The sequence below is a fragment of the Pristiophorus japonicus genome, unplaced genomic scaffold (genome assembly GCF_044704955.1).
Source record: "Pristiophorus japonicus isolate sPriJap1 unplaced genomic scaffold, sPriJap1.hap1 HAP1_SCAFFOLD_1089, whole genome shotgun sequence".
NCBI lineage: Eukaryota > Metazoa > Chordata > Chondrichthyes > Pristiophoridae > Pristiophorus > Pristiophorus japonicus.
Genome location: NW_027250744.1, coordinates 20,601 through 42,447, shown reverse-complemented (window position 1 = coordinate 42,447; position 21,847 = coordinate 20,601). Strand labels below are relative to the sequence as shown.

The 21,847-nt window shown below is 46.7% G+C and overlaps 1 protein-coding gene across 1 annotated transcript in view; it reads left to right on the top strand.

Moving 5' to 3' along the window:
- The window catches only part of LOC139241458 (hepatic lectin-like), a 59,215-nt gene extending 38,945 nt beyond the window's left edge, over window positions 1–20,270 (top strand). The window contains exons 4-6 of the mRNA XM_070870017.1: window positions 3,528–3,679; window positions 7,781–7,893; window positions 20,123–20,270. Coding sequence (XP_070726118.1) covers window positions 3,528–3,679; window positions 7,781–7,893; window positions 20,123–20,270 — 413 coding nt within the window. The remainder of the gene's footprint in view (window positions 1–3,527; window positions 3,680–7,780; window positions 7,894–20,122) is intronic.
- The last annotated feature ends 1,577 nt before the right edge of the window (window positions 20,271–21,847 follow it).

Below are 21,847 nucleotides of genomic sequence, written 5' to 3'. Positions count from 1 at the left end.
AGAGGCCAGAACTAATGATCCGGAGAAGTGAGTTCAAATATACCACCACGGCAGCAGAGAAATTTAAATTCAGTGAATTAAATAAATCTGTAACGAAAAGCTAGTGTCAGTAATGGCGACCATGGGCTCAAAATTGGCCCGCCCCTTTTTTCGGCACACTCACCAGAGATGCTCCGACTTTGTGGGCTGAAAAGGGCGCCGATAAAATGTCCCCCGATTCTGGCCGCTGTGTTGCCTCTCCCGGGACTTGGCGCGGCGTGGCCAGTCGATTGGGGGGCGGAGCTAGGGCCCTGCGCCAGAAACAGTGTCGGCAGCTCTCCACGTGCGCGTTGGAGTGTGCACGCATGCGCAGTAGCTCCGGCCCGCAGCCTCTGTGTGCATGCTGCAGCATGGGACCTGATGCGTCCTGCCCCTATCCCAGGTCGAGTGGCCTCTTTCACAGGCCGGCCCGCTGCCTTCCCTGGCTAGAAGGCCACAACAAGCAGGTTGGTACGAGGCCCAAGCTGGGGCAGCAGGGATGGGGGGAGTTTTGATTGCGGGGGGGGGCGGTGGTTTGATCCGGGGGAGGTGGCGTTTTGATCCCAGGGGAGGGGGGGGTGGAGTTTTGATCCGGAAGCCGGGGAGGAGTGGGGTGAGTTTTGATCCGGGGATGGGTGTGGGTAATTTTGATCCAGTGAGATGGGGGGGCAGGGGGGGGGCGTGTTTTGATCCGGCGGGGGGAATTCCAAACCGCAGGCTGGATTCGATTACTGACCCCATGGGAGTAAGGGGTTCCAATCCCGTGGGCGGTCCGATATCCAGCCTGTAGGGAAGATCTGATCCCCAGACGTGTCCGATCTCTGACCCCAGTTGCTGTTCTGAGCCTGGAGGGTCTGATCCCCAACCCCGGGAGGTAGGGTTGTTTGTAAGGGGCGGGTCGATGGTGGATGAGCTTAGGCGGCTGGGAGAACATAAGAACATAAGAATTACTAGTAGAAGGTACTTCTATTTTTTATTTGGATATTGTGAAAAAATTATGGATATATGTTTGTCTGTTTACTTTTTTTATTTTTGTAGTTTAAGCTTCCATGAATGCTTCTGTTATATAGTCAATTAACTTTGCAAAGTTTGTCATATGATGTCCTATATAGCTGTTGGATCCTATTCACATTCTTTCGTCAAGTCATTAAGTTCTGCTGGCCTCTGATGTACCTTCCTGCGCTGATTTCTTAACTCTACGCAAGGGTTTTCTGTGCAGCCACAAGTGGCCACATATGTTGGCCTAAGTCAGTTTGGAGTAACTATTAGCTGTCCAAAGTGGCCTAAATGGCCAAAACGGGCATAGGTGGTTGGTGACGCCCCCTTTTGTAAAAAAAACTAAACTAAACGAAAAAAATCCTAACAAACTCACTTACACTGGCGCAAATTGAATGTGCAAAATGGGGATTTTTAAGATACTCCAGAAAAATCAAGTTGCTCCAAAGAAAAACGGAGCACCTCCTGGCCAATTTTGCGCCCCATGAAACTACCGGACTTACCCGGTCTGACCTATATTTGACTCCAGACCCACAGCAACGTGGTTGACTCTTAACTGCCCTCTGAAATGGCCCAGCAAGCCACTCAATTGCCCTAAACTGCGAAGAAAAACAATAAGAATAAAACCGGACGGACCACCCGGCATCAACCGAGCACCGGCTCTGGACACGGCAATGGCATACCCAGCCCAGTTGACCCTGCAAAGTCCTCCTCACTAACATCTGGAGACTTGTGCCAAAATTAGGAGAGCTGTCCCACAGACTAGTCAAGCAACAGCCTGACATAGTCATACTCACAGAATGATATCTTTCAGCCAATGTCCCAGACACCGTCCCTCATATGTCCTGTCCCACCCGTCCTGTAGTACAGTTGGGAGGGAGTGGTCCTGGGAGTCCTCAACATTGACGAATAGCATCAGGTCAAGCATGAGCAAGAAACCTCCTGCTAATTACCACTTACTGCCCTCCCTCAGCTGATGAATCTGTAATTCTCCATGGTGAACACCACTTGGAAGAAGCACTGAGGGTAGCAAAGGGGACAGAATATACTCAGGGTGGAGGACTTCATGCCATTCACATCTGGGTTGATAAGTGGCAAGTAACATTCGTGCCACACATGTGCCAGGCAATGACTATCTTCAACAAGAGAGAGTCTAACCACTATCCCTTGACATTCAACGGCATTACCATTGCCAAATCCCCCACCATCAACACCCTGGGGGAGTCGCCATTGACCAGAAATTTAACTGGACCAGCCACATAAACACTGTGGCTACAAGAGGAGATTAGAGGCTGGGTATTCTGTGGTGAGTGTCTCACTTCCTGACTCTCCAAAGCCTTTCCACCATCTACAAGGCACAAGACAGGAGTGTGATGAAATACTCGCCACTTGCCTGGATGAGTGCAGCTCCAACAACACTCAATAAGTGTGACACCATCCAGGACAAAGCAGCCCATTTGATTGGCACCCCAACCTCCACCTTAAACATTGATTCCCTCCACCACCAGCGCACCGTGGCTGCAGTGTGCACCATCTACAAGATGCACTGCAGCAACTCGCCAAGGCTTCTTCGACAGCACCTCCCAAACCCGCGACTAGAAAGACAAGAGCAGCAGGTGCAAGGGAATACCATCTGCTCCAAGTTCCCCTCCAAGTCACACACCATCCTGACTTGGAAATATATTGCCGTTCCTTCATCGTCGCTGGGTCAAAATCCTGGAACTCCCTCCCTAACAGCACTATAGGAGTACCTTCATCACAAAGACGGCAATGGTTCAAGAAGGCAGCTCACCACCACCTTCTCAAGGGCAATTAGGGATGGGCAATAAATTCTGGCCCTGCCAGCGATGCCCACATCCCAGTAACCAATAAAAAAAAGAAACCTATTCAGTCATCAGTGACATTCTGACAATGTAAAGCAGCTGCATTAAAAAACAACTTTCAAATGTGGAAAAGGTGATTAATTTAGTCACAAATACAAGGTTGAACCAAACTCTTTTGACATCAAAGAACTTTTCTGAAAGAAATTCGATACCGATAAAAAGCTGCCAGTGCCACGGTGGTCCGGTGTTAACAACCACCAAAAATGTTGGCATGGCAGGTCCGATAAATTGGCAATGGTGGCTAATTAACGTTCGCCCCGCACGAAACTCACTTTGCAATGTCATTCTGGGAGTGTTCTTCCCGCCAGGAGGCCTCAATGTCGCGTGGCCGTAGTGTTATTGTAGCACGAGCAGACTGCTGCTAAAGCAAGTGTGTCATATCCGAAAGCTGTTCAGTCTCTTGAAGGGGACTTGCCTTCTGAAATAAAAAAAAAATCATGTAAAAATAGGTAGTTTTTAGGCCTTCCAGCTCAACTGCCTTCTGTGGAAAAAAATTGTATTGAGGAGCCCGAGTGAGTTTAGGACACCAGTGGTACCAGCGCACTGCTTTCTCCCGTGTAATAACGGGTAATGAAATGGACAAGCCGTGGAATTTATGTTTCACAGAGTAACTATTTGTAGTGTTTACAGATTCCCAATGTACACATTGTGCCACCGGCTGGAAGTACTTCGGAGGCAAATGTTACTACTTTTCATCATCTGTGAAGGACTGGAACGCAGCTAACATGCATTGTTTCTCCACCCGGTCTCACCTGATAGTCATTGACACTAAAGAGGAGCAGGTGAGGATTTGCAGTCACACGCAGGGGCACTATTACCAAAACTGTCTCTGCAAAAAAACTCTTCCAAGTCATTTACAACAGCACTATCAAATTCCCATAATACGAAAGCAAAATACTGCGGATGCTGGAATCTGAAATAAAAACAGAAAACGCTGGAAATCCCAGCGGGTCAGGCAGCATCTGTGGAGAGAAACAGTTAATGTTTCGGGTCTGTGACACTTCGTCAGATCTGGAAAAGTTCGAGATATAACAAACTTTTAAGAAAGTGCAGGGGCCCTGAGAAGGGGAGGAGAGGAACAAAGGCAGAGATTATGGTCTGAAATTGTTGGACTCGATGTTGAGTCCAGAAGGTTGTAAAGTGCTTCTGACCATATTTTCTTCCCTTTCCTTCTCTTTTTTTTTTACAACCCCCCATTCCCCTGCCCCACCCTTTTCATTTTAATTTTTTTTCTCTTTCCCATGGCAGCTGGTAATTATTCTGCCATTCACACCCCAGATAGTTTATCTTTGTCACACTCACAAAGGATGTAATTTGTGACTTTGATGAGAGCTGCTCCGGTACTGTGGTGAAAACCAGATTGAAGGGATTCAAATATTGAATTCATGGAAAGATGGTCATGGCTTTGGGAGGCGACAACATGTTCAAGTGGTTTGGACAGGAAAGGGAGGTTGGAGATGGGGCGATAGTTGGCAAGCAAAGTGGGGTCAAGGGTTGTTTTTTTTGAGGAGAGGGGTGATGACAGCAGATTTGAAGGAGAGGGGAACAGTACCCGAGGAGAGAGAACCGTTAACAATGTCTGTTAACCTGGGAGCCAAAAAAGGAAGTTGGGTGGTCAGCAGTTTAGTGGGAAAAGGGTTCCAGCGAGTTACAATCAGTTACCAGCTGTCCTGTGACGTGTTTTTTCTCTTTGCTGCTGTTCTCGGTGTGTCTAGCCTCTCTCTCTCTCTCCTCTGCTGTTTATATCCTCGTTCTCCTCTCTGTTTCCAACCAGGCCCATGCTCATATGCTTGCTTAGATTAAGGATTGGTTAACGGATAGAAAACAGAGAGTAGGAATAAATGGGCCATTTTCGGCTTGACATGCTGTAACTGGTGGGGTGGTGCAAGGATCAGTTCTTGGTCCTCAGCTATTTACAATCTACATCAATAATTTAGATGACGGGACCAATGGTAATATATCCAAGTTTGCAGAGGTGGGAAAGTAGGCTGTGAGGAGGATGCAAAGAGGCTTCAAATGGATATAGACAGGTTAATTGAATGGGCACGAGATAGCAGATGGAGTAAAATGTGGAGGAATATGAAGTTAGCCACTTTTTCAAGAATAGAAAAACAGACAATTTTTTAAGAGGTGAGAGACTAGCAAATGTTGGTATGCAGAGGGACTTAGGTGTCCTTGTACATGAATCATAGAAAGTTAACATGCAGGTATAGCAAGCAATTGGGAAGGCAAATAGCATGGTAGCTTTTATTGCAAGAGGGTTGGAGTATAGAAACATAGAAGCAGAGAAACATAGAAATTTACAGTGCAGAAGGAGGCCATCTCAGCCCATCGTGTCCGCGCCGGCCGACAAACAGCCGCATGGCCCTCGGTCAGCAGCTCTAAAGGTTACATACAAAGCCATAAACAATAACGGAAAGGCAAAGAACACCCAGCCCAAACAGTCCGCCTCACACAACTGCAACACTCCTTATACTAAAAACATCGACACTCCACCCCAATTGGAGCCATGTGATCTCCTGGGAGAGGCAAAAATCAGATAAAAACCCAGGCCAATTTAGGGAGAAAAAATCTGGGAAAATTCCTCTCCGACCCATCCAGGCGAACAAAACCAGTCCAGATCACCCTGGCCGTATTCTATTCCCTGCAGTACTTACCATTATATCTGTGCCGACCAACAAAAGGTCATCTAGTCTAATCCCAATTACCAGCTCTAGGTCTGTAACCCTGCAGGTTACTGCACTTTAAGTGCCCATCCAACCATCTCTTAAAAGTGGTGAGGGTTTCTGCATCCACCACTCTTCCAGGCAACAAGTTCCAGATCCCCACAACCCTCTGTGTAAAGAAGCCCCCCCTCAAATCCCCTCTAAACTTTTCACCAACCACCTTAAAACTATGCCCTCTCGTAATAGCCCCCTCCACCAATGGAAATGGACCCTTACTATCCCCTATGTCCATGCCCCTCAATATTCTGTACGCCTCGATGAGGTCTCCTCTCAACCTCCTCTGTTCCAATGAGAACAAATCCAGCCTCATAACTGTCCTCATAACTAGGATTCTCCATTTCAGGCAGCATCCTTGTAAATCTCCTCTGCACCCTCTCTAGTGCAATCACGTCCTTCCTATAATACAGTGACCAGAACTGCAGGCAGTACTCCAGCTGTGGCCTAACCAGATTATTATACAATTTAAGCATAGCCTCCCTGCTCTTGTATTCAATGCTTCGCCAATAAGGGCCAGCATTCCGTATGCCTTCTTAACCACCTTATCCACCTGGCCTGCTACTTTCAGGGATCTGTGGACAAGCACTCCAAGGTCCCTTCGTTCTTCTACACTATTAAATGGCCTTCCGCTTAATGTACAAACCCTTTCTTTATTAGCCCTCCCAAAGTGCATTACCTCACACTTCTCTGGATTAAATTTCATTTACCACTGCTCTGCAGTAGATTGATATCCTCCTGCAGCCCATGACTTTCCTCTTCCTTATCAACCGCACAGCCAATTTTAGTGTCATCTGCAAACTTTTTAATCATACTTCCTATATTCAAATCTAAATCGTTGATATATACCACAAAAAGCAAGGGACCCAGTATCTGCGGAACCCCACTGGAAACATCCTTCCAGTCACAAAAACATCCATCAATCATTACCTTTTGCTTCCTACCTCCAAGCCGATAAGAGTAATGAATTCTTGCTGCAATTATATAGGGCTTTGGTGAGAGCACAACTAAGGAAGCATATACGTGCCTTAGAGGGGTGCAACAAAAGCTCACTAGATTGACTCCTGAGATGGGAGAGTTGTTCTATGAGGGGAGATCGAGTAGAATGGGCCGATATTCTCTGGCGTTTTGAAGAATGTGAGGTAATCTCATTGAAACATAAAATACTTGCAGGGCTTGACAGAAGTTGCTGAGAGGCTGTTTCACCTGCCTGGAGAGTCTAGAACTAGGGGTCACAAACTCATGATAAGGGGTCAACCATTTAGGACTGAGAGAAGGAGCCATTACTTCACTTAGCATATTGTAAATCTTTGGAATTCTCTCCCCCAGAGGGCTGTGGATGCTCAGTCGCTGAGATTAATTTATGGACACTAAGGGAATCAAGTGATAGGGCGGTATAATGTATTTGCTTCCTGGGTTCTTTGCTCAAGAATTCATAGCAACATTTTGCTATTACGAACTAGTTGATTTATTAGCAAAATGTTTACCAATTACACTACACATTACCAGTTCATCCACCAGGCTCACAATCACCTGCCTCATCATGCATCCCCTGAAACCAACTGGCTGGGGATTTATTGAGTCTTGTGAACATCACGTGACTGGCTAAGCCACTCCGGCTCTGCAAACCTGTGAGCATACTCACAGCTACATACATTACAGGCGGCAAAGTGCAGTTGAGTTACAAGATGACCGTATGGCCTACTCCTGCTCCTATTTCTTATATTCTTAATCAGGATCACCGCCAAGCCAGCAGTCCACACTCACACAATCCAGCTGGGATTACCGTGATCAGGAACAGTAATTCTTGTCCATTTTGTTTCTTCCTGCCGAGCTCAACAACTTGCATTTATACAGCGTCTTTAATAGTGTAATCTGACAAAAATACAGGGTCACACTGTTGGCAGTGGTGCTGCAGCATGACCAGTGTTAGGAGGGTGTAATTACAGCGTTGGTATTGTCATTTTCCATTCTAAATGTGCCGAGGAATTTATAATGGAAAATATATAAAAATGAGGAGAGAATATCAGATTCTAAAATGGGATCCTAATTCCGGTTCAATACCCCTTCACCCAATGACTGTGTGTGCAATGCCTCATTTTAAAATATTAAGATGGTGACAGATTTTCACTTGTATAATGTATCATTTTTTTTTAATTGTAGAATTTTATGAGCGGCAACATAATGAATCAGCACCACTGGATAGGGCTCAGTGACCTCTCTGTGGAAGGACAGTGGCACTGGGTCGATGGGACTGACAATGAAGCCACAGGAACGTAAGTTTGAAATGTTACTGCTATATGGTCACACTTTCTCCCACGCCGATCGAACGCCCTCTATTTCAAGGCTGGTATGGCAAAGAAATCCCAGATTCCCATCCTTGCTCCGAGTCGGATTCGCTATTCCTATTCGAGGTGGAGATATGGGTACGTATAATATATTTATGCTTGGGGTTACCTGACACCAGAGGGTGCCACTGTTAGATGTCACGCAGGTAATACAGGAAATTGGATCTTGTTCTTATCCGAAGTGGGAATGAGATCGAACGGGTACACAACCGAGGCAGTTTATAATAACAGGACTCTTGTGTTATTACATTGGCAACGAGGTAAACTAAGAACTTTCCTTTTTACAATGGACATTATTGGAATTCTGCACGAATTTGTGGAGGATTGGGTGGATTTTGTTGACCGCCTGGATCAATATTTTGTTGCCAACAAAATGGAGAGGGAGGCTGATGCAGTCCGTCGCAGGGCAATTCTCCTCACCGTCTGTGGTCAGAAGGTTTACGGCATCATGAAGAACCTTCTCTCGCCTTTACGTCCAACTGCCAAGTCTTACGAGGAATTGTGTGATTTGGTGCGTCACCATCTAAAGCCGAAGGAAGGGATCATCATCTCACGCTATCGCTTCCACACGCATGTCCGTGCTGAGGATCAGGACGTGTCAGGATTCATCGCCAACCTGCGACGTCTTGCTGAGCCATGTAAGTTCGGGAACACGCTGGAAGACAGGTTGAGAGATGTTTTCATGATCGGCATCAACCATGATGTGATTCTTTGAAATTTATTGGCTGAAGAGAAACTGGACTTGAAAAAGGCTATTGTGATTGCCCAGGCATGCATGACGACTGATGAGAACTTGAGGCAGATATCATCCAAACGTTGGAGCTCCACGGTAGGCTTGTCAGGTACTGTAAACAAGATTGTGTCATTTTCTAGCAAAGCTGCTCATGGCAGGGCCAAGTCAACTGTTTACGTGAAACCTGTAGCTACTCAAAGCCCGACAACTGGTATGAAGCTGAGTTCACAATGTTGGTGTTGTGGGGGCAATCATCGGCCTCATCAGTGTTGGTTTAAACAATACTCCTGTAATGGCTGTGCGAAAGTGGGACATCGCCAGAAAATGTGCCCACAACTGAGCAAGCGTACTGCTGCTGCTGCTCATCATATTATTGATACACAACTTGAGGAGGAAGTGTAAGTTTGTATTCATTCTCGTCAAAGAGCCAGCCAATAACTGTTAATGTGAAGCTGAATGGCGTGCCTGCATCAGTGGAGCTGGACATGGGTGAAATCAGTCAATCATGAGCCAAGTGACATTTGACAAGCTGTGGAACACTGAGGCTGTGAAGCCTAAGCTGAGTCTAGTCAAGGCCAGGGAACTAATACCTGTGATTGGCAATGCAGTAGTCAAGGTGTCGTATGATGGCGTGATCCAAGATCTACCATTATGGATTGTCCCAGGTAATGGTCCAACGCTGTTCGGTCGGAATTGGCTCAAGAACATCAAGCTGAACTGGAGTGATGTCAAAGCATTGTCCTCGATGGACGACACTTCTTGTGCTCAAGTGTTGAAGAAGTTTATTTTTTTGTTTGAGCCTGGCATTGGTAATTTTACTGGAGCCAAGGTGCAGATTTACCTGGATTCTTGATGCAAGGCCTGTCTATCACAAAGCTTGGTCTGTCCCTTAAAAAATGAGGGAGAAGATTGAGATTGAGCTTGACAGACTCCAACGTGAAGGGGTCATATCACCTGTCGAGTTCAATGAGTGGGCCAGCCCTTTTGTTCCTGTGTTGAAGAGTGATGGCACTGTCAGGATTTGCGGAGACGACGTGGTTACGATTAACCGATTCTCGAAACAGGTTCAGTACCCGTTACCGAAGGCTGATGACCTATTCGACATGATAGCTGGTGGAAAGTCATTCACTGAGCTAGATCTGACATCGGCCTATCTGACACAGGAGCTCGTCGATAATTCGAAGAAACTGACCTGCATCAACACCCATAAAGGACTGTTTGTCTACAACAGGTGTCCTTTCGGAATTCGTTCGGCTGCAGCCATATTCCAGAGGAATATGGAGAGTCTACTGAAGTCCGTTCCTAGAACTGTCGTGTTCCAAGATGACATTCTGGTCATAGGTCATGACATCGCTGAACATCTGAACAATCTTGAGGAAGTTCTACATCGTCTGGATAAAGGGACTCAGGCTGAAACGTTCAAAGTGTGCCTTCATGGCACTTGAAGTTGAATTCCTTGGTAGGAAGATTTCTGCTGATGGAATCAGGCCTACTGATTCAAAAACCAAGGCCATCAAAAATGCACCCAAGCCTCAGAATGTGACAGATGCAGTCGTTCCTTGGGCTACTCAACTCCTTCAGTAATTTCTTACCCAGATTGAGCACTTTATTAGAGCCACTGCATTTGCTGCTCAGAAAAGGTAACAATTGGGTCTGGGGTATGTCTCAAGATGGAGCCTTTGAGAAAGCTAAGAGGCTACTCTGTTCAAACAAGTTGCTTGTTCATTATGATCCGTGTAAACGCCTTGTATTAACCTGAGATGCATCATCATATGGTGTTGGCTGTCTGTCAAGCCAATGAGTCGGGTAAGCTACAACCTGTTGCATATGCTTCGAGAAGTTTATCAAAAGCTGAAAGAGCTTACAGCATGGTAGTCAAAGAAGCTTTGGCCTGTGTGTATGGTGTAACAAAGATGTATCAGTACCGTTTTGAACTCGAAACGGATCACAAGCCTTTCATTTTGTTGTTTTCTGAAAACAAAGGTATCAATACCAATGCATTGTCCTGTAGTCAGAGGTGGGCGTTGACATTGTCTGGCTATAATTACATTATTCGTCATAGACCCGGTACTGAGAATTGTGGCGATGCACTGTGTCGTTTGCGTTTGCCTACACCTGATGTGAAAATGCCTCAACCTGCAGATCTAATGTGGGTAATGGATGCTTTTGAGTGATGAAACTTCTGTCACTGCTCAACAAGTTAGGATCTGGACCAGCCATGACCCTATTTTGTTGGTTGTGAAATGTTGTGTCCTCAGCAGTGATTGGTCTGAAATACCTACGGAGATGTGTGAAGAAACCAAACCTTACACCCGTCGCAAGGATGAGCTGTCATTCAGTCAGATTGTTTACTGTGGGGTAATCATATCATCATGCCTAATAAAGATAGAGAAATATTTGTACGTAAGCTACATAGCACTCATCCTGTATGACGAAAGCCATTGCTAGGTCTCCTGTATGGTGGCCTGGAATTGACTCTGATCTGGAATCATGTGTGCATCAGTGTAATACTTGCATGCAGCTACGGAAAGTACCAGCGGAATCTCCGTTGAATCTTTGGTCGTGGCCATCTAAACCATGGATCTACATCGATGTTGCGGGTCCATTGCTTGGAAAGATGTTTTTTGTTGTGGTGGATGCATATTCAAAGTGAATGGAGTGTATTATTATGTCATCCAGCACATCGACAGCCACTATTGAGAGCCTACATGTCATGTTTGCTGCTCATGGTTTACCTGGCATTGTTGTGAGCGACAACGGATCTTGTTTCACAAGTCTTGAGTTTCAGGAGTTCAAACCTGCTTCTAATGGTCAAGCAGAGCGTGCTGTTCAAACTATCAAACAAAGTATGAAACGTGTAACTCAGGGTTCACTTCAAACTCGTTTGTCATGAACTTAAGGAAAGGTAACTTTGATGGTATGAGACGTGAATTGGCTAGAATAGACTGGCGAGTGGTACTTAAAGGGTTGACGATGGATAGGCAATGGCAAATATTTAAAGATCACATGGGTGAACTTCAACAATTGTACATCCCTATCTGGAGTAAAAATAAAATGGGAAAGGTGGCTCAACCGTGGCTAACAAGGGAAATTAAGAATAGTGTTAAATCTAAGGAAAAGGCATATAAATTGGCCAAAAAAAGCACAAACCTGAGGATAGGGAGAATTTTGTAATACAGCAGAGGAGGACAAAGGGTTTAATTAGGAGGGGGAAAATAGAGTATGAGAGAAAGCTTGCTGGGAACATAAAAACTGACTGCAAAAGCTTCTACAGATATGTGAAAAGAAAAAGATTAGTGAAAACAAACATAGGTCCCTTGCAGTCAGATTCAGATGAATTTATAATGGGGAACAAAGAAATGGCGGACCAGTTAAACAAGTACTTTGGTTCTGCCTTCACGAAGGAAGACACAAATAACCTTCCGGAAATACTAGGGGACCGAGGGTCTAGTGAGAAGGAGGAACTGAAGGAAATCCTTATTAGGCGGCAAATGGTGTTAGGGAAATTGATGGGATTGAAGGCCGATAAATCCCTGGGGCCTGATAGTCTGCATCCCAGAGTACTTAAGGAAGTAGTCGTAGAAATAGTGGATGTATTGGTGAACATTTTCCAACAGTCTATCAATTCTGGATCGGTCCCTATGGACTGGAGGATAGCTAATGTAACACCACTTTGTAAGAAAGGAGGGAGAGAGAAAACGGGTAATTATAGACTGGTTAGCCTGACATCAGTAGTGGGGAAAATGTTGGAATCAATTATTAAAGATGAAATAGCAGCACATTTGGAAAGCAGTGACGGGATTGGCCCAAGTCAGCATGGATTTATGAAAGGGAAATCCTACTTGACAAATCTTCTTGAATTTTTTGAGGATGTAACTGGTAGGGTGGACAAGGGAGACCCAGTGGATGTGGTATACTTGGACTTTCAAAAGGCTTTTGACAAGGTCCCACACAAGAGATTGGTGTGCAAAATTAAAGCACATGGTATTGGGGGTAATGTACTGACGTGGATAGAGAACTGGTTGGCAGACAGGAAGCAGAGAGTCGGGATAAACGGGTCATTTTCAGAATGGCAGGCAGTGACTAGTGGGGTGCCGCAGGGCTCAGTGCTGGGACCCCAGCTCTTTACAATATACATTAATGATTTGGATGAGGGAATTGAGTGTAATATCTCCAAGTTTGCAGATGACACTAAGCTGGGTGGCAGTGTGAGCTGTGAGGAGGATGCTAACAGGCTGCAGGGTGACTTGCACAGGTTAGGTGAGTGGGCAAACGAGTGGCAGATGCAGTAGAATGTGGATACATGTGTTTTGGGGGCAAAAACACAACGGCAGAATATTATCGGAATGGCGGCAGATTAGGAAAAGGGGAGGTGCAGCGAGACCTGGGTGTCATGGTTCATCAGTCTTTGAAAGTTGGTATACAGGTTCAGTAGGCGGTGAAGAAGGCAAATGGTATGCTGGCCTTCATACCTAGGGGATTTGAGTGTAGGAGCAGGGAGGTCTTACTGCAGTTGTACAGGGCCTTAGTGAGGCCTCACCTGGAATATTGTGTTCAGTTTTGGTCTCCTAATCTGAGGAAGGACGTTCTTGCTATTGAGGGAGTGCAGCAAAGGTTCACTAGACTGGTTCCAGGGATGGCAGGACTGACATATGAGGAGAAATTGGATCGACTGGGCCTGTGTTCACTGGAGTTGAGAAGGATGAGAGGGGATCTCATAGAAACATAAAATTCTGACGGGACTGGATAGGTTAGATGCAGGAAGAATGTTCCCGATGTTAGGGAAGTCCAGAACCAGGGCACATAGTCTAAGGATAAGGGGTAGGCCATTTAAGACTGAGATGAGGAGAAACTTCTTCACTCAGAGAGTTGTTAACCTATGGAATTCCCTACTGCAGAGAGTTGTTGATGCCAGTTCATTGGATATATTCAAGGGGGAGTTAGATAAGGCCCTTACGGCTAAAGGGATCAAGGGGTATGGAGAGAAAGCAGGAAAGGGGTACTGAGGTGAATGATCAGCCATGATCTTATTGCATGGTAGTGTTAATTCCTGGATTCTTTTACCTCAATCTGGTTCAGTAAAATTACTGAGTCGAATACCTCTTGTGCTTTGAACAAAGCAATCTTTATTACCGGCCAGTAAGACCTATCAGACAGAAGATATACTCTCTGGATAGAGCGTACACACTCCCTACGGATAGGTGAAGTTACATCGTAAAGCGTTAACAGTTATACAGTTTTGAAATCAGATAACAAAATACAAATGGATTGACAGTCTAACTCAGCCACTCATTAGTCAATCTATATGAGATGTTCTTCTTGAAAGCTCAAGTATTGCCTCCAAATGTTTCAATCTAATGGTGTGACTATTTACTGAGACCTTGCAATTCTGCAGATGTATTTCATGTTACAATTATATATTATTGTCAGGATTAGTGACTTGAAACCTTGAGACAGACTGTTAGTTATGCTGATGTTGCACTATTTGCAATCTGACATTCTCCCAGCTATTCTTCCATGGCTTATATATTTTCATATATCCCGTTTACTTTACTGTCCTTAATTCCATATATTCCGTTCAGATATCCACAGTAGTGCAGGCTCGAAGGGCTGAATGACCTACTCCTGCACCTATTTTCGATGTTTCTATGTCATGTATATTGCTCAGTTATAGGACAAGACCTCATGCTGTTACTGGTGTTTCCCTTGCTGAACTACTGATGAAGAGAAATCTCAAGACCAAGCTTTCACTTGTTCATCCTGATTTGAATGATCGTGTTGAAAACAGACATCAAAATTGTATCGTGATCGTATTGCTGCATCACGAGATATCTCTGTCAATGATCCAGTGTTTGTACTGAATTATGGTCGAGCTCCAAAATGAATCGCTGGTAACAGAGTGTCCATTGTCGTGCTCAAGGATGGCCAAACATGCAGAAAACATGTTGATCAGGTAAAACTGTGGCACACAGATCACCTGGAACCGTTTGAGGAAGATCCAGTCAGTGACCCACCAACTATCTTTCATTCATCAGTGGCCTCTGTTTTTTTTTTTTTTTTTTCGTTGCCAATCTTTCCAATTCTTTGTCAAATCACAAACGTCAGAGGTCACCTTGCACACATCAAGGATCACTCTGCGCCAATGCTCTTAGCCAAAAGGCCGAGAGCCACTGCACCGTTCCTGGAAGTACTGCAATACCAGGTTCGTGCCATGGAGGTGGATGGGTCAGGCCCCCCACACACCTCTGAGGAGATGGATGGGTCAAGCCACCCCACCCACCTCCTGAACCTGGACCTTCAGTCTCTGATGTTGTTATTACCACTCCCACCAGAACTGTTACTCAACCTCCAGTCACAACTGATTTAGAACGTTCACCTAGAACTAATGTTGAACTGAGACGATCAACTCGAGTGGAATGCCCCAGATCATCTTGTATTGTAATGACTGATACTAAGGTCTTGAAAGGGGGATGTTGTAATATATTTATGCTTGGGGTCACCTGACACCAGAGGGCGCTACTTTCGGATGTCATACAGGCAATACAGGAAGTTGGATCTTGTTCTTATCCGAAGTGGGAATGAAAGAGATCAGGTACACACCTGAGGCAGTTTATAATAACAGGACTTGTATGTTATTACAGTACGATTCACCGCTGTGACCCTGGGCTTGGTGGGAGCAAATAAAACCCACCCGCATTCCTGCTCCGAATCACTTAACTGAAATGTGTGTGCACGCGTGGACAGCTGGCTTGGCTGTATAGCCTCCACTTTGTTTAGTTCACACATGGTCACTTGAGTGTGGCAATGGTGCCCATGGAACATGCCTGGGTATGAGTCAGTTCCTGCAGAAGCATTGACAGAGACAGAGGGGAATAAAGCAACTAAGATGGGAATAGTGCCACTGAGTACCAAGAGAGGGTTCGGCCCATTGCGTCTATGCTGGCTCTTTGAAAGAGTTATTCAATTAGTCTCACTCTGATGCTCTTTATCCATAGCCCTGCAAAATTCCCCAGTCATGTACTTATCCACTGTGAATCTGGGAATGTTTTCCTTATTTCACAGAAAATGGAGAGGCAGATAATTGTCAGATAAATTCCTTCTGTTAAAGCACAATGCAATGCAGTTTGAATATAATTAAAACTTTGTCATGAATCTTACATGGTCACTGTTGGTACTATATCAAGGGGCACAGCAGTGGGAGACTCGTAGGTTACCTGTACAGGTGTGCCTGGCCTAGTATAAAGGGCAGGCCACCAGGTGTGATCCCCACTCTGGAGTTAACTAATAAAGGACTAAAGTCACTACAGTTCAAGTACAACACAGTGCCTCGTGGAATCATTGTTAGAGTATCTAAGGGCATAACAAATAGCGACGAGAATACAAACTTTCTCTCGGAAATGGCTACCCTTGGTACGTTGCAGCAGTTCGCCGATGGTGATAATTGGGACGCCTTTGTGGAGAGGCTAGAACACTTTTTCACAGCAAAGGACCTGGCAGGAGATGACCCGGCCGCACTGGCTGATAAGCGCCGTGCTATCCCGCTAACCAGTTGTGGGCCCAACGTCTATGGCCTCGTCAGGAACTTGCTGGCACCAGCGAAGACAACGACCAAGTCGTACAAGGAGCTCGTAACCCTGATTCAGAGAAACCCAAGCCCAAGGAGAGCATCCTCACAGCCAGACACCGGTTCTATACCCACCGATGGCCCAAAGGCCAGGAAGTCGCAAAATACACCGCAGACCTCAGGCACCATGTGAGTTCAGCACCCACCTCAACGAGCACTGCGGGACATTTTTGTCATTGGAATTGGCCATGAGGGCCTTCTTCGCAAGCTACTGTTGGCGGATACCACAGTCACACTGCAGAAGTGTCAGCCAGTCATTCATGACCTCGACCTGCGGCTCGAGGTAGATGTCTCACCCTCAGGACTCAAACCCGGCAGGGACTGTGCACTGAGTGGCGCTGTTGAGGAGCTGGACTGTAGAGCGTGAATCCTCTCAGGGAGGACAGAACAGACCCCCGAGTCCCTTAACTCAGAGTGCGCCGAGGGGGGCTAATCGAGTAGCCTCATTCTGGTGATGCAGAGGGAATCACAGGGCTCACCAGAGTCGTTTTAAAGACTATGTTTGCAAAGGCTGAGGCACCAAACGGAGAAGCGGATTGCGGTAAAGCAAGCAAGGCACTCTTAAAGGAGGCCTGCAATCCACTACAATTGAAGGGATAGTTCCACACAATTAAGCAATGTACCAAGAATTGTAAGTTGGAGACTAAAGGTGTAACGGATTATGTAAAGTGTATAACTGACCATGTAAAATGTGTAACTGGTAATCGGAATTGTAGACATGCAACCAGCGAGGAAAAGTCACGCAATATGTACAATGTGTAACTGATGATTTGAACTGTGCATATGCAACCAGCGACGAAAGTCGTGCGATCGTGATCGGACCCCGAGAGTGTCCATCATCAGTAAGGAAAAGCTGTGCGATGCAGGATTCCCTCTGCACGCAGCCAATGCAGCAGGCAGACACCCATCGGGTGCACACAGGTCCAGCAAGCTACCCAATGCTGTAGCCTGCGTCACGGGGACCAGAGTCATGCACCACGAAGTGTGGTCACAAGCAGCCAACAAACACGAGCTGTGAAGCAAGCGACCTCAGCAAGGCAAAGGCACCGGTAGTGATACCATGCCCTGGGTCGGCTCAATCTCTCAGGCAACCGATGGCACCAACTGCCACGAGCCTGAAGGAGCAGACTGCACTAAGGCCATACCCCGAGATGTAGGGTCACCTGCCACTGTTTCCCCAGAGGAACCAAGCACCGGCCAGGATCTCAAACCAAGCGACGCTCAGGCCAGCGAGTCAGCAGTTCCCTGTGCACTGCTAGATGACAGTTCCTCAGGGAGCAGCTGGGACCCAGGGCGTAAAGAAAGGACGGGGTGGGGTCACAGACATCTGTGATAATGCCTGCCGCTAGGGACCACGCAACAGACCCGAGAGCAGGCTACGCGAGCCAACCGGCTTCCCACTGCCAGCACCGGGCACTGAACCACCACCAGACTGCAGGGGACATCACCCAGCAGCTCCGGAACTAACTTGTCCTTACCCATCGACAAGGCACCTAACGCTCTTGTCGCACCAGGGAACCACACACACAAAAAAATGCAAAACCCACTTACCTGAACTTGTCTGTACATGAATTCCAGGAGTCCCCACCACACCAATGTGGGAGCAGGGGGGAGAATGGAGTGGTCAGGAACACACACAAACAGCAACCGCCAGCACGCTACTGCACCAACTACCCACCCAAGGTTGAGTCGGCCCGCCAGAGGTCTACCAGACAGCACCCATATAGAGCTAAGCTCAGGGCATAGTTAATGCAGAGGCGATTTGCACTGAAGGTTCAGGGGGCAGTGATGTCATGTAGTGCCACCAGAGAACACAGCAGTGGGAGACTCGTAGGTTACTTGTACAGGTGTGCCTGGCCTAGTATAAAAGACAGTCCACCAGGTGTGATCCGCCGGGGAGGGCGGGGTAAAGCTCGGTGTGTGTGTTACAAGGGACATCGTTGGAGTGGATGAAATCCAGAAGTCACGACACTATCACTATTCACTTCATGCTCAATAAACCTGTTAACAATCCACACACAATTCCCCATCTATGGTGGGGAGACGGGGTGGGGGTAAGGTTGCTTGCCCTGGGGTAAGGGACATCGGCTGAAACTTGGGAGGCTTTTGCTGGGTTGTTCGAGATCTGTCCTCGATGGCTTCAGAAGTCAGAATGGATCAAATTACAATTTGCAATGTCAGTCAGAACTTGAACTGGACGATTCCACTTATACATTCCAGAGAAACTTCAAGGTGTGGCTTATCCTCCAAGGGGACCAATCAGCAATAGGTCATGTGATAATGGAGAGCCAATTAGAGACACGGCGGCCATTATATTAGTACAAATATTTGTGTCCACTAGTTATATACAGCACACTCTCAGCATACAAGTGATTAATGCTCTCTCTGTCTCGCAGGAGCCTGGGGTCCCCAGTGTTAACAACCTTCTCTTAGGCAGTTTCGCAGAGTCGAGGTTAACAACTAACCCCCATTCTGCAGAGGAACAACAGCACAGTGTTTACATCTCACAATCTTGACTTTCATTTCCCATCTGCAGCCAGAAAAAGTGCAGCAGGTGCATGAGGAAAATCTATCACCTTAGACTGCATTCCACGCCATCGGAGGCATTCGCCCCTCGATTATTTACAGCACACTCCAGCCCATGCAGTCGGGTCGGCCGTCAATACTAGGGTTGCCAACTCTAATTGGTCGCATTCATGGAGCTTTCATCACATGACCCTCTCCCTCCAAATGTCCCACCTCCCATTGGTTACCCAACATTTCCTTCCTCGTGGTGTCCAGCCCCAACTGGAAAGTGAACACGCTCTTCATTACCCAAATGGATGATCCTTGACTGTAAGTCAAACAGCCTTTTCTTTCCCATCAACAATTTTTATAAAAGCATTGAAATAACTTTTTTTAATGCCACTGTGATTTTTCTCCAGGGTTGCTCTCAGCAATGCCCAGGAAATTAATCTTCAATTCCTGGAGACTCCAGGACAATTCTGGAGGGTTGGCAACCCTAATCAGTGCTGTAATGTAAGTGGGCATTACAAACCTTTTCCAGTGTCCCTGATCCCATCCCGCAGGAAATCACCGGAGGCAGCAGTTGGAATAAAAAGAGTAGTGGCCACAGGTGGTGTCAAGGGCAGAAAGAAAGAACTTGCATTTCTAGAGCGCCTTTCACCAGCTCAGGATGTCCCAAAGCACTTTACATCTGATGAAGTACATGTGAAGTGTAGTTTCTGTTGTAATGTTGGAAATGTTCCAGCTAATTTGTGCACAATGTGGTCCCAGAAACAGCAAAGAGATAAATGATTAGATAATCGCTTTTAGTGACACTGGTTGAGGGATAAATATTGGCCAGTACACCGGGGAGAACTTCTCTTCAAATAATGCTGTGGGAAATGTTATGTTCACCTGAGAGGGAGACAGGGTCTCGGTTTAACCTCTCCTCCAAAAGATGGTGCCTGGCATAGTGCAGTATTCTCTCAGTACTGCCCTGGACTGTTAGCCTAGATTTTGTGCTCAGGTGTCTGGAATGGGACTTGAACCCACAACCTTGACTCAGAGATGAGAGAGCTACCCACTAAACAAAGCTGACATATTTGTCCAACTCTGACCTTTTGGAATCCCCCATGACCTTTTACGTGGATTCCTGGCCCATCGGAAAGCATGTCTGAGAAACCTCTACCCTGCCTGGGCTCACCATCACAGTGTCGTTCTAACATTGTATTCCTTGATGCTGCTGAAGCGATTATAGAATTGAGGCAAGTCTTCTATCTCCCTGGTTAATTCTCCTGCCATTCTCTGCATTGCAGGTTCTGGGCACCGGGAGAGCCCAATAATGATGGTAAAAATGAACATTGCGCACAGACATTGAACAACGGGCAGTGGAACGATGAGCCTTGCTCGTTCACCTATAAATGGATATGTGAACGACCCTCGTTTTCATATTTTCTTAATTAACCAGAATTAACAAGTGCTGACACTGGCTCTGCTGAAGCTGCTGCAGGAAATGGTAATAACAATCTAAGCTGAAACTGGGAAAAGATGGGGAATAGGGAGCAGAGATGTTTGTGGAGGGGGAAGAGGAGGGGATTTGTGTGGAGGGGGACGAGGAGGGGATTTGTGGGGAAGGAGATGGGGTGACGGAGAAGGCCAGTTGAAGGGGTTATTTGTAGGAAGGGGTGGGAGAAAGGGAGGGGGTGGGGAAAGGGAAGGGCTAAGGGAGGGTCAGCCCCATCGTCGCCACCCACCCTCACCTGCTCCCCGCCCCTCCTCCTCCCCATCCTTGTGCCCCTCACCACCATCCTCGTTTCCCTCTTCCCCTCCCATCGTCACCATTACCCCTCCTCTTCCCCCCCTACTTTTCATCCACTCCTCCTCCTCATCGCTCCTCATTCCCCTTCCTCCTCCCCCTCAACCCCTTCTCCAACTCCTGCCCCTTCCCGTCCACAGGATTAATGTGAACGAAGGGTGATGTGTGTTGAAGAACGTGTTGAGGAGAATGAGGTGTTGATGTGGGTTGGACTGGGGGCCTTTCACCCCTGTGGGGGGTGGATGTGTGGGGTGCTTGGGTTCAAGCCCCCCTCTCGAGGGATGGAGGTCCCCACTGACTGTGTGAAATGAGTTGGGTCAGTCTCAGCCCAGTTGTTATTGGCAATGGGACAAAACTGGCAGCCTCGCTCAGAGAGGCAACGGGAGGGCTGTTGTGGGAGATGGGGAAATAACACAATGGGAGAGGGGAATTGTCTGAGACTGGGTGGAGCGGAGGGAGTGTTTGATGAGATCCTGCAATGGGAAGGGTTTCCGTTAACATCCCTCACATTGATGAACAATAGTTTTTATTTTTAAAAGTGTTTGGAATATCTCCTTTTGCTTTATGAGCCGATACAAGCGAATCATTTCCCTTTGCTTCGTAAGTGCTGTGTGCTTCTGAATTTCGCTTGCTTCACGCAGCTCCTCGTGGGGGTGCCCACAGCTTCTGCCCCGTCGCAATGTTTAAATGATCCCGAGCAGGGCTGGGTTTGGGGCCGAGAGGAAAGAAAGAACTTGCATTTCTCTGGCGCCTTTCACAACCCCAGGACGTCCCAAAGCGTGAATTGTCAGCACTGGTATAATGTTGGAAACACGGCACAGCAAGCTCCCATAGCAAGCTGTAAAGCACTTTGGGACGTCCTGAGTTTGTGAAAGGCGCCACAGAAATGTAAGTCTCTCTGTTTGTGACTTTAATGTTGTGCCTTGTATTAACTGAATGTGTTGCTGCCAGTGTGGATGTGGAAACGAGCCAATCTGTATCTTACATACATTAGTGTGCGACGTACTGTAAATGAAACAGAAGCGAATAATGCAACTAATGTGTGAATGTACAGGCACACGGGCAGAGCAGGCCCAAGAATGTGTAATGCTGCCCTGTGCCACAATCCGAGATGAACTTCTCTCTATTCTTTTCTTAATAAATATTTCTCTCATATACTGCGAAGGGATCTTTCATTTCATCAAAACTTGGTAACGCGGGGGAAGGCAGGGTCATCGTGGGTACA